General features: G+C 38.6%; 1 protein-coding gene across 2 annotated transcripts in view; it reads left to right on the plus strand.

The window, feature by feature from the left end:
- Elf1 (E74 like ETS transcription factor 1) overlaps nucleotides 1-11,549 on the plus strand; it is a 92,346-nt gene extending 80,797 nt beyond the window's left edge. For both annotated transcript variants that reach the window (XM_013353341.2, XM_013353342.2), the window contains 3 exons: nucleotides 592-784; nucleotides 3,177-3,626; nucleotides 9,581-11,549. In XM_013353341.2, the coding sequence (XP_013208795.1) occupies nucleotides 592-784; nucleotides 3,177-3,626; nucleotides 9,581-10,178 (1,241 nt within the window). In that variant the 3' untranslated portion in view covers nucleotides 10,179-11,549. The remainder of the gene's footprint in view (nucleotides 1-591; nucleotides 785-3,176; nucleotides 3,627-9,580) is intronic.
- The last annotated feature ends 1,360 nt before the right edge of the window (nucleotides 11,550-12,909 follow it).

Consider the following 12,909-nt stretch of genomic DNA (forward strand, 5'->3'; position numbering starts at 1 on the left):
GAGAGAGAGAGAGAGAGAGAGAGAGAGAGAGAGAGAGAGAGAAGGGGGGGTACCAAATGTGACTACATTGGATATGTTAAATAATCCATTTAGCCTTCAGCAAAGTTTTGCAGCCTTTCAGCTAGTCTGGAGTTTCAGTTTGCAGATCCTTACTTTGGTGTGTTGGAGTTCTAGTGTTTTTACAACTCTTGCTCACATTTGAAGAATGCTATCATGATCATGATTGATCTGCTGATTCTTACATAAAGAGAACTATTGAAAGCCTTTTTAAATTGTAATATTTTTTGATGCTTTCACTATGTGATTGTTTTTAAAGAGCAGACAGAAAAGACATCAGGTTTCCCTTTATGTCGTCATGAAACTAATTGACAAGATTACCATCCATATATCACTTCTGTATGAATTTAGTAAGGCCTCTACTAGATCGTATGACTGTATCCACCCACGCCGAGGGGTTGCATCAGCTAACTGAATGATGTGATATTTCTTTGTGGGTAAAGATGGACCTTATAAGACTTCTAGTCCTGTGCTTGGCTGGTTTGTGTGTTTAAAGGAAAATGTGTTCCTTAAAGTAAATTGATTTTGTTTCAGGAAACACAATTTACCTTTGGGAGTTTTTACTGGCTCTGCTTCAGGACAAAGCTACCTGTCCTAAGTACATCAAATGGACACAGCGAGAAAAAGGCATTTTTAAACTGGTCGATTCTAAAGCAGTGTCTAGATTGTGGGGGAAGCACAAAAACAAACCTGATATGAACTATGAGACCATGGGAAGAGCCCTCAGGTATGTGGGGGTTTTATTATGTGAAACATGTCATTTCCTAGGTACTGAAAGACAGGTAACTTTTTAAAAATTAAAGACTATGATTGTGTTTCTGCTGTTTGTTTTTGTAGTGCCAGGGAATGAACCCAGGGCTTTGTGTGTTCTAGACAAGCATTCTACTGAGCTACATCCCCAGCCTATGAATTATATTTAAGGGAGACAATGGTTCTTAAGAGAAAACAGCAACATTTAAAGTTAAATTTTACTTGAATTGGGGAAAATACTGTTCTCTTACAAATAATCATGCAGACAGCAGAGTCTAGTCTGAAAGTCTAAAGATTCTGAAGCGTTTGAACAACAGTAAGAGGATTAAACAATTTGGGTTTGAGGGCATTTCCAAGTTTGGATGTTCAACTGGTAAAATCTATTCAAATATTTAAAAATAATTCAAGGCTGGGCAATGGTTACACACGTCTTTAATCCCAGCACTTGGGAGGCAGAGGCAGGCAGATTTCTGTGAGTTCGAGGCCAGCTTAGTCCACAAGAGCTAGTTCCAGGACAAACACCAAAGCTACAGAGAAACCTTGTTTCAAAAACCAAAATAAATAAATAAAAATAATTCAAAAGCATCTCCAAAACCATGGGGCACTGTTGGTCCCAAGCATTTCAGAAAATAGATATCCAACCTGTGTTTTACGTAAAAAGAGATCTGAAAATCTATAAAATGTTAAAATGTGACTCTCAGATATCTTTTATTATAGTAGAATAATACTTCAATATTGATATTAGATAAAAATAAATTTAATTGCATTTTTGTTTTGTTTTTCTATGACTGATCCTTAATTATTCCACATATGTGTTGTTTGAGAAATACTTGAAATAGAAATAATCAGGATATATGGTTTGTCATCTTAGAACTTTCTTCCCTTCTTTTTTTTTCCCCCTTTTTCTGAGACAGGGTTTCACTATGTAAACTATGCTGGCCTTGAACCCGCAGAGATCCACCTGTCTCTACCTTGAGACTGCTGGGATCAAAGGTGTACACCACCATGCCATGCTTGCTAATTCATCTTTTATTAGCTTAAATTGTTTAACAACTTTTCTCCTTCTCCTCCTCTCCTCCTCCTCTTCCTTCTCCTCCTCCTCTTCTTCTTTTTTACTTCTTTGAGTTTGAACTTACTAAGTTTTAAAAAAAGATTTACTTGATGTATATGAATGTTTTTCTGGCATATATGTCTGTGCATTATGTGCGTGCCTGATGCCCACAGAGGTTAGAAGTGTTGAATCCCCTGAAATTGAAGTTATAGACATTATGTGGGTGTTGGGTTCTTTTCAAGAACATTAAGTCTTCTTTGCTGCTGAGCATCTCTCTAGCCCCAAGGAAACATTTGAAGCAGAAGAAAGGGAGAGAGGTGCTTATTAGGGAAAGGATATTATACACAAAAGACAGAGGTATGCATTTACAAGAATAACTTAGGTTCTTAATTTTATTAAAACCACTGACATTTGAATTACTAAATTTTGCACAATTGAGTCAAATTTAAACTTGTTCGAATGTTGCTAGTAAGATAGGGAGGGGGAGATGATGCCTTGAGGTTTGTAGTGAATTTGATTATCCCAGCACATTGGAGCATGGAACAGGAAGGAAGAAAAGCAAAACTCCAGTCATTCTCCACAGTTCCCCATTCAGAATTTATCTTAGATTTGGTTGTTAATAAGGACTTGTATGTGTGTATATATGTGTTTGTGTGGGGGTGTGAATGGGTGCTTGTGGGGGAGGTGTTTTCCTTGATTACTCTCTGTGTTGTCTTGTGGTCCCAGGTGTCTCACTGAACCTGGAGCTCATTGATTCAGCGAGGCTGGTTGGTTAGTGAGCTGGTTAGAGATCTGCCTGTTTCTCTGCCTCTTCAGTGCTGGGGCTACAGATGTGCACCATTGGGCCCAGCCCTTGCATGGGTGCTGAGGATGGAGTTCAGGATCTTATGCAAGCAGGCACTTTACTAAATCATCTTTCCAGTCCCTCATAAGGATTTAATCTGTGAAAGAGTTTGTATATATTTGGTATAAGTGCCCTTCCTTTACAAATTTCCCCATTTTCTGCCTGGCGTGGTGAGACACAGCTTTAATCCCAGCATTACAGAGGCAGAGCCAGGCAGATGTCTGTTGAGTTCATGGTCAGCCTGGTCTACAGTGTGAGTTCCAGGACAACCAGGGCTATGTAAAGAGACCCCCGTCTCAAAAAACAAAACAAAACAAAACAAAACAAAACAAAAATAATAAAACCTAAGTAACAATAAATTTATTTTTAAACTTTAGCCTTAAAATTTTATGATTAGAAAAACTGATTTTGTTGACTATCATTTTCATTTATATTTGATTTAATAAGATTAATGAAATTGTGTGCTTTTACTAGGTACTATTACCAAAGAGGTATTCTTGCCAAAGTGGAAGGTCAGCGTTTGGTGTACCAATTTAAAGAAATGCCAAAAGATCTTATATACATAGATGATGAGGATCCAAGTTCTAGTATAGAATCTTCAGATCCGTCCTTATCTTCAACAACCACATCAAGTCGGAATCAAGCAAACCGATCAAGAGTATCTTCAAGTCCAGGAATAAAAGGAGGGGCCACTACAATTCTGAAACCAGGGAATTCTAAAGTTACCAAACCCAAAGATCCTGTGGAAGCTGGACAGCCATCAGAAGTTTTGAGGACAGTGCAGCCCTCACAGGCTCCCTATCCTACCCAGCTCTTCCGAACTGTTCACGTAGTACAGCCAGTACAAGCTGTCTCAGAAGGAGAAGCCACCATAACCAGCACCATGCAGGAGGAAACAGCAAATTCTTCAGTTCCCAGTATTAGGTGAGGAAACAGTGGCCAGTGCACATCACTGTGTGATGTTCTGAGCAGAAGCATTATTAAGTGGGTCAGGGTTCAGAAGGTACAGTTCTTGGTCAATGGATGTTTCAGGAGTTATATCAGTTCTCTGATTCTATCATCAGTTCTCTTTTATTTTTAATTATGTGTATATGTATCTGTGTGTGGGTTTTTGTGTACCTGACTGCAGATGCCTGTGAAGGCCTAAGATACTGGGTCCCCTAGATCTGGTGTTATAGACAGTTGCAAGTTGCTCGATGTGGGTGTTGGGAATTGAATTCCTGCCCTCTGCAAGAGGGCATGTTCCTAACCACTGAATCATCTTTCCAGACCTTGTTTATTTTTGAGATTAATCTCATGTAGCCTAGGATAGCCTCTAACTGTCGCTATTTGACCTTCTCATCATCCTGATTCCCTATCTCCCAAGTGTTTTGTTACTCTACCAATTTGCTTAGCCTAATAGATCACGGTCTACAAAAACCCAGAATAAATTGTCATAACTGAGACATTTAGGATGAATAACAAAAATAAATGTTAGCACTGAGAAAATCCTGTTTTACAATACTGAAGCTCAGGTGTGAAAATCAGGAGTTAGTTTCTCTTCTTTAGGCATTAATGTGCCAGATGTTGGAAAGTCTCCCAGTCTAGTTTAATCAAACCAGACTGGAAAAGGTGATGAACATCTAATTGACTAAGGAAATCCTATCTCTATGTTGGTCTCTGTTCTTATTTGATTTTAGAATAAGGCAGGAGATAATGGTCCAAAACTAAATGGATATTTCTTGCTCATGTCGTTTGTCATAGGGCTGCTACCACCATGGCCAAAACAAGTTGGTTACATAAACCAAAGGGTTTATATAAATCACAGAAATTATCATCAACATTTTGGGTTTTCCTTTAAATCAGTTGATAATGTATATACTCATACATTTGAAAGGTTTAATTTGATCTGGACTTTATAATAGTTCAGTGAATAACAAACCCCTGGGAAAGGGTTTTCTGAGAACTGTCCCTGGTAAACGCTGGAGTTCATTTTCTTGATACTTATCCAAGCACTAATAAGTTTGTCTGAAGATTTTTTAAATTATCCTCTAAAAATACCTAAAGCTGTAAGTTTATTTTCAAAGCAAGGTAACACGGTAGGAAGAATGTCTGCCAAACCTTTCAGCCCGCCAGCCTTGCCAGTTATTAAATGTGCAAATCAATTGACTATTAGGAATATTTCCTCATCTATAAATGAAAACAGTACTTAACAGTTCGGATGGTTGTGACAGTTCAGTGACATTTCTTGAAACCTGAGTCAATTTCTAGCACAAGCTAAATGTCACATAATAAGTCTCAGAGATTCTGATGAATCATAAATCAGCAATATGATAGCTCTTAGTTACAAGCGGCTTAGGAGTTTTAAAAAGTAGCTAACTTGAAGATAAAACTGATGTAACATAATTGGATACAATTGTTGATTTAATTATAAAGAAAAGTGTTGCCGGGCGATGGTGGCGCACGCCTTTAATCCCAGCACTCGGGAGGCAGAGGCAGGCGGATCTCTGTGAGTTCGAGACCAGCCTGGTCTACAGAGTTAGTTCCAGGACAGGCTCCAAAGCCACAGAGAAACCCTGTCTCGAAAAACCAAAAAAAAAAAAAAAAAAAAAGAAAAGTGTTTGGAAATTCCTGTGGCCGCGGGGATTTCATGGTGACTTATTCTTTAATAGCTGTATTTCCTTTGATATCGTATCTTGTATCCCAGACTGGCCTCAAATTTGTTATATATAGAAGGATGGCCTTGAACTTTTGGTCTTCCTGCCTTTTCCTCCTGAGTGTTGACAATATAGGAGTCTGCCACCATGCCCAATTTTTAGTTGGTTTTGAGACAAAGTAGTTAATGCTAGGGCTTTTCTTTGGGTTCCAGGAAAAAAAGGTGGTTTCTAAGGGTTATTCTGTTTTGATTTAGTCTTAGATTGTATAAGCCTTTGCTTACTGTGCATGTCATGATGCATTTTATTTTAATCATATGACTGTCTGTTGTGTATAGACACTAGAAGGTAAGTGGGCATTTTCTTCCATGAGTTGACTGGGAGGACACAGTTTGCCTTACTGCAGATGTACCCAAAATGAGTTGCAATCAGATTGGGGACCCTTTTGCTCATATCTGGCTATATTCTGAGACATATTTGAATGAAAACTGACCACAAAACAGGAGTCACCAAGGATTGCCAAGAGAGGGACAACTTTTTCCATTCTGTGAAGTGGGGTATATGTGCAGCTTGATATAGGTGGGGTCCCCAGGCTGCTAAACTATCCCTGTGCTTGCCTGCTTCAGTAGCGCACAGCTACAGTCTCATCACTCAGAAGCTGGAGGCAGGAGGATCATAGTTTTTAGCCAGCTTGAGCTAAATTATAGTATCTATAATACTATAGTACCCTATATATAAACTAACAAAAAGAAATCTAAGGGCCAATGGAATGGCTCAGCAGGTAAAGGCATTTGTTTCAGTGATCTAAGTTTTGATCTCTGGGACCCATGTGGTAGAGGGAGAGAACTGATGGATCCAAGCCGGCTTCCGATCTGTACAAGTGTGCCTCATGGCACGTATGCAAGCGTGGACAGACAATTCACCTGTACACACAACCTTAAGTGTGTATATATAAATATATACTTAAAAATGGCCAGGTCAGGTATCTACTCAAACGGATTTCTCCAAAGACACTCTGGCTCAGATGGGAAGGATAGGGGAGGCACAGTATATTTCAGAAACCCTGTCTCCTAAGGTTGTTTTTTTCAACTTACTTAGTTTGCCTAATACTACCACGCCTTTCTGAGTCATACCCCTCCGTCCTGTCTTTATTCCTTAGCTGTGTTCTCTTCTAGCTCCACCCTTCTAGAGAGCTGTTAAAGCTAGGTGTGGTGGTGCTTGCCTGTACCCAACATTCAAGAGGCTCACTATAAGTCTGAAGCCAGCCTCGTCGGCATGGCAGGTTCTAGGTCAATCAGAGCTACACACATAGCAAAACCTGTTTTCAAAATGAAAAAAAAAAATTGAAAAGACTTTTACTATCTTAAGCAGAGACTCTGCTTTCAGTTCCCAGCTGCCCAGACTTGACATCTTTACATGGCTTATTCTTCTTTACTCCTTTAATCTATGACTGTCTGTATTATTTTATATAACTTTTGCTGTCTCTTTAAAGACTTTGTTTTTTAAAACTGTTTGTTTCTTTTTCTGTCTATAATACAACTATCCAACCACAGACTGATGTCACAGTGGTGCATTGGGTGTCAATCTGACAGGAGAGGTAGTGTCCCACATATAGATGCTCTAGTTATCCTGTACCTTCCCCCTTCGTTTGAACTTCTAAGTTGCACTTGGTTTTTGTCTTATCTTTTCATATGGGCTGTTTATCTTGTATATGTGACCAGTCACATATAACTAGCACAATCTATATTTAATAATTTGCTAGTTGATATTTAGTACTGAGCTATGTGAAGTGTAACTTTCACAAAATAACAAATTCAGAGAGAACTCTATCAAGAGTTTTCAACTGATTTATATTTTAAACATTTTTCTTTCTTTTTTTTAAAAAAGGATTTATTTATTTGTTATGTGTACAGTGTCCTGCCTGCATGTATGCCTGCAGGCCAGAGGCGCACCCCAGATCTCCTAACGGATGGTTATGAGCTACCTTGTGGTTACTGGGAATTAAACTCAGGACCTCTGGGAGCACAGCCTGTGCTATTAACCACTGAGCCATCTCTCCAGCCTCGTTAACAAATTTATAATAACAAAAACCATAACTATAAACTTTAAGTTGCATCTGATAGTATACGCCTTTGGGTGTTAGAGGCAGGACCTAGAGATAAGGCTAGCCTAGGCTATAAGAGATTTATGTCTCAAACAAACAAACAAACAAACAAACAAACAAACAAAATCCTATAATATTTATAAAGTGCAAACTTTAAAAATTATATTGAGTCATCATATCACTTATGAACTTTTTTATTTAATAATGAGGTTAGCTCATTATTACAACTCATTCTATAAACTGGATTTTACATTAATATTTTTATGTTGAATTGTAGTTTTATGCTGGGTGGGGTGGCATGTTTATACTACTGTCTATTGGAGAATGGGATCAGGGCTAGCCCGGGCAGCATAGAAAGAACTTATATTGAAAAAAATTACTGTGAAAATTACTTTGGCTGCTAAACTATATGTGTATTTTATTTTACCAAAGCTTGACCTTAACTTTGCTTTCTGTTGACCTAGAACTCATAGAAGTTAAAGTCATGATTTTTATGATGTAGATCTGATACCAATTATGAGCTACTGAAATCCTAGTAACTCTGTTAAAAAAAATAGCTAATTCTGTTAAGATAGGATCTGTTAAAGCTAAGCAAGCATTTTTTCCTCTTACATTAGAAAACAGGTTAAACAGAATTATATGAAGTTTGGTGTTTGTTAGGAGTAAGCATGGTCAATCAATAGACCTGCTTTTGAATGCATACTTTCTTTAGAGTGGCCCATGCATAAATACCTTGCTTAGAGTGTTGATACCATAGTCACTTGTATTAATGTGGCAGTATTCAGTGTTTTCACGTGAGACAGTCTTTCTGTGCAGCCCTTGGTGACCTTGAACTGCCTCTGCCTCCTTAGTGTGTGTGCTGCTAAAACACCCAGCCTGTATGATGTTTTTTGGGTTTTTTTTTTCTGGCCAATCAGCATTTATTTAAAATGTAATTGACAGAATATATATATATATATATATATATATATATATATATATCCCCGGAAACTTGAGGACATTTTTTAAAAATAAGTTTCTACCTTGAGAAAGGTTTTTTAAAATTATTTGTTATGTATATAATATTCTATCTGTGTGTATGTCTGCAGGCCGGAAGAGGGCACCAGACCTCATTACAGATGGTTGTGAGCCACCATGTGGTTGCCGGGAATTGAACTCAGGACCTTTGGAAGAGCAGGCAATGCTCTTAACCACTGAGCTGTCTCTCCAGCCCGCCTGCATATATTTTTAAACACACTGTAAACCATTTAGAGATTTTCTTCATCTTATAATCTCTCTTTATTGTATATCTTTCTTTTTCAGACCACATGAGTCTTTAATTTGCTAATCAATATGGAGAAGATTAAAGCCGTGGCTTTGATGGCTGAATCCAGTCCATTCCTTAGCTTTCTGAGATTCCAGCCTCATGGCAGAGGTACCAGCCGGAGCCATGTTTATTGTCACAATTCCATGGCGTTTCAGGGTTCCTGCCACCACCAAAAAGCATGTGGTCAACTTTTCATCAACACTATTTAAGTGTTTTGTGGTAGGACCTCTTAAAAGAGCTGCAAGGTTTTGCAGTTAGAGCCTCTTAAATTTCTGCAAAGTTTCTGCAGCTAAAGCTGAGTCAGGAAGCCTCTCTTAAATGAGAGCGCTTGCCTCTACCAAGCAAAACTCAGCTGAGAAAATGCTGCTATCAATAAGTCATGCTTAAATCTATTCTTTTGTCAAGAATTACTTCCCAAGCTCTCTCAGGCTTTATGTGGATGCAGTTGTCCACATGGGCACCATTCTGTTGTCTGAGTTTTCTGTCCTGCCCGGTTTCCACAGTCATTAAGTCCCAAAGAAATCACACAGAGTCCTACATTAGTTATAAATTGATTGGCCCATTAGCGCAGGCTTCTTATTAACTCTTATAACTTATATTAGCCCATTATTCTTGTATATGTTAGCCACGTTAGCTCGGTACCTTATTTGGCGAGGCAGTCACATCTTGCTTCTTCTGTGGCTGGGTCATGACTCCTGTATGTTTGGCATGATGCTAATTATGCTGTGATAAAAGCAGGGGAAGGGTCGGTAGCAATGAGCATGTATGACATTATACAGTTTTAAAAGATGTACCGTTTGCTAATTGTCTCACTTCTATTTGGTGATCTCAATAGGACGATACAAGCTTCAACCCAGGTTCCAGTAGTTGTGTCTCCTGGCAACCAGCAGTTGCATACAGTAACACTCCAGACAGTGCCACTCACAACGGTTATAGCCAGCACAGACCCATCATCAGGTGCCGGGTCACAGAAATTTATTTTACAAGCCATTCCATCATCACAGCCCATGACAGTACTGAAAGAAAACGTCATGCTGCAGTCACAGAAGCCGGGCTCTCCTCCTTCCATTGTCTTTAGCCCCGCCCATGTACAGCAAGTCCTCACAAGCAATGTTCAGTCCCTTTGCAATGGAGCTGTCAGTATGGATTCCTCTCCGTCCTTCAGTGCTACTACACCTGTGGTGACCTTTTCTCGAAGCTCACAGCTGGTTGCACACCCACCTGGTACTGTGATCACCTCTGTTATTAAAGCTCAGGAAACAAAGACTCTCAAAGAAGAAGCAGAGAAAAGGATGGAAGATGATTTGAATGAAGAGACCGAGAAAATTGAAGAGCAGCCACAGCCGTACGTGATGGTGGTGTCCAGTTCAAACGGGTTTCCCTCTCAGGTAGCCATCAAGCAGAATGAACTGCTCGAGCCCAACTCTTTTTAATTAACACACCAAAGGAATTATGGGTGTTTTTTAAAAAAATTGAACTCCTTTTTTGGTTGTCTGAAAATAGCCTGATTTTTCTTTCCTAAGGTAAATCCACAGTTGATAATTTTATAATTGTTAGACATAGTTACTTTTGCCTTCTAGATGAGGAGGAAAACCTCTTCTCTATGTTTCTGAACTCAGTTGTGAAGGAGCAGGAATTTTATACTATGAAGAAATTCTTAAGATTTTTTTCAATTGCTATATCATAAGTATTTTTAAAGTTTCTTTTCTAACTTGACACTGTATTAGCTTCCTGAATGTTTTGTAAATACTACTTAAATATAAGTCAACAGGAAATTTATATAGGAAATACTTTCATTCCACTTGTATAATTTAAGTCTTGACTCAGATGCAAGAAACTTATTTTATACTATTAAAATTATGATGTCACTTTGACTTTAGTTGGCTGCACTGTTTAAATAACATTACAAATCTGTTGGCACATGTAATCCCAGCACTTGGGAGGGGGATAAAGGGCAATCAGGAGTTGAAGGCTAGCTTTAACTACATAGTGAGTTTGAAGCCAGCCTGGGCTACATGAAACCTTTCAAAAACAAAAGCAAAAGAAAGCAACAAAAGTATTAAAGTGTGCCTATGATAATGTCTGGACCTGAGTGTCAGGCAGCAGCCTGTGAGTGGCACTCCCACTAGCTAGGTGTGTAACCCTGGACAGGCCACTTCATCTGCTAGAGTCTTTGCCATTCTGCTAAAAACAAGGGATGCACTGGATGAGACAAAATAGTCTCCAAGTTCCCTTCTTATAAACTTATGATTTTTAATATCTGTACTTTAAAATTATTCAGAATATTGCCTGAAGTATTTCCTATTGTAAATATAGGTAAAATACTGTATAAAAATGTTTCCTCACAAAATTATTATCAGTAAGATCTGCCATAAATTCTTTGAGTTCTTTGTTCATTAATTCTTAGGCCACCGTGTAGTGTGGCTTATTGGTAAACTTACTTCCGTGCTGAGTGCTAAATGATAGACTGCTGTTCTGAGAGTCAGGGCTTCCAAGGCCCAAGGACGCAGCCTGGGTCCTGAACTGATATGTGGAGTCAGTTATCAGAAAGGCATAATTGCTTCTTATTTGGATAATTTTTTACTATGGGTGAAGGGGAAAAGAAATTGCATACAAAGATAACATATATCCAATTTTCTGAAGTAGAGTTCTTAGATTACTTTTTCAGCTGTAAATAATGTACATTTAATGTCACAAGAAATTGTTTTCTGCAAATTTTCTAGTATAGAAATTTTGTAGAAGAAAAATCATTATGTTTAGAGGGCTAATATTATATGTTTTCATATTATAAAATAAATTTGTATTTAAACAAAAGTTTAAAAATTTTGGAATCTCTACTCGTTTTTGTATCTTTAATTGTTTATTATTAAATCATGTAAAAGTTCTCAATATTTCTGTTTCCAAACAAGTGTTTCTTGTCTTTATTTCTTTTGCTTTTTGACACAAGGCCTCCCTGGACACTCTGTGCTATCCTAGTGGTCATCCTTCCTCAGACTCCTGAGTGCAGGCACATGCCATCATACTTGTCAAGTGTTCCTCTCATACCGTGTGAACACAGTGCAGCTGAAGGCTGTGCTTTCATTTCCCGGATGCCCAGTCCCAAGTAGTCACACAGAAACATACATTAATTGCAAACTCTTTGGCCTATTACCTCAGGCTATTATTAACTAGCTCTTACAACTTAAATTAACCCATTTTTACTAATCTGTGTATTTCTGTATTTCCACATGGCCATGGCTTACTAGTAATGTTCTGGCATCTTATCCCTTTGGCTGCTACATGGCGCCTCCCAGACTCTGCCTTCTTTCCCCCTCTATCTTACTATGGATTTCCCACCTGGCTCTATTCTGCCTGGCTACTGGATGCTACAAGCTGCAACATTATACAGTAATTGCTCAGCCATATTTTCACAAGGGATCTGGTAAAGGCTAAACCAAAAGGCAAAGCTTTTTGGTGTTACTGCTTTGTGAATAAGTGGCTGTCCTTTGCTGTAGATGTTTTGCTGTAACTGACTTCCTTTTCTTTTACATATTTGGGAATTAATTCCCACCGTTCAGAACTGTTTTGTGAAAGCAGTTTCCCACAACCAGACCTTGTTCCTTTCTCCTAGGTAAGTGCAGAGATCTGCCTTCCTGCAATTGTCTTTATCAGCAGGCATTTGGTCAGAGTTTAGGGTCTGGGCAAAGAGCATCCCATTTAAGGTATTTACAGATCTCCAAGGACACAGAATTACTACCTGCCCAAGCTGCTGCTCTGGTCTTACCCCAAGACCAGAATGGCTGATAAGAGCATAGCCTGGAACTGATAATTTAGAGGCCTGGGCTCCTTCTGGAACTGATAATTTAGAGGCCTGGGCCCCTTCTTTGTTCTTATTGCATAGATCAAAACTCCAGACCTAGGCCCTTAGAAACTGCAGTGTCTTGTGCATGTGCTATCTGATCAAGAAATCAGTTTCTTCCTGTTTACGTAGGTTGCCTGGCTGCCTGGTAGCCTCTATGCTTGCTGGGAGAAAAGAAGTGATGTACTGATTTAAACAATCCATGTCCTATTCATAATTTTACTAAAAATTAACTTTTTAGCCCTTTACTAGCCACCTAAAAATGTACTATAGCACACTAATCTTCCCCTTTAGAATTCCCTGATGATTTAATTCCTTTCTTAACT

Source organism: Microtus ochrogaster, unplaced genomic scaffold (genome assembly GCF_000317375.1).
Source record: "Microtus ochrogaster isolate Prairie Vole_2 unplaced genomic scaffold, MicOch1.0 UNK6, whole genome shotgun sequence".
In the NCBI taxonomy this organism is placed as follows: Eukaryota; Metazoa; Chordata; class Mammalia; order Rodentia; family Cricetidae; genus Microtus; species Microtus ochrogaster.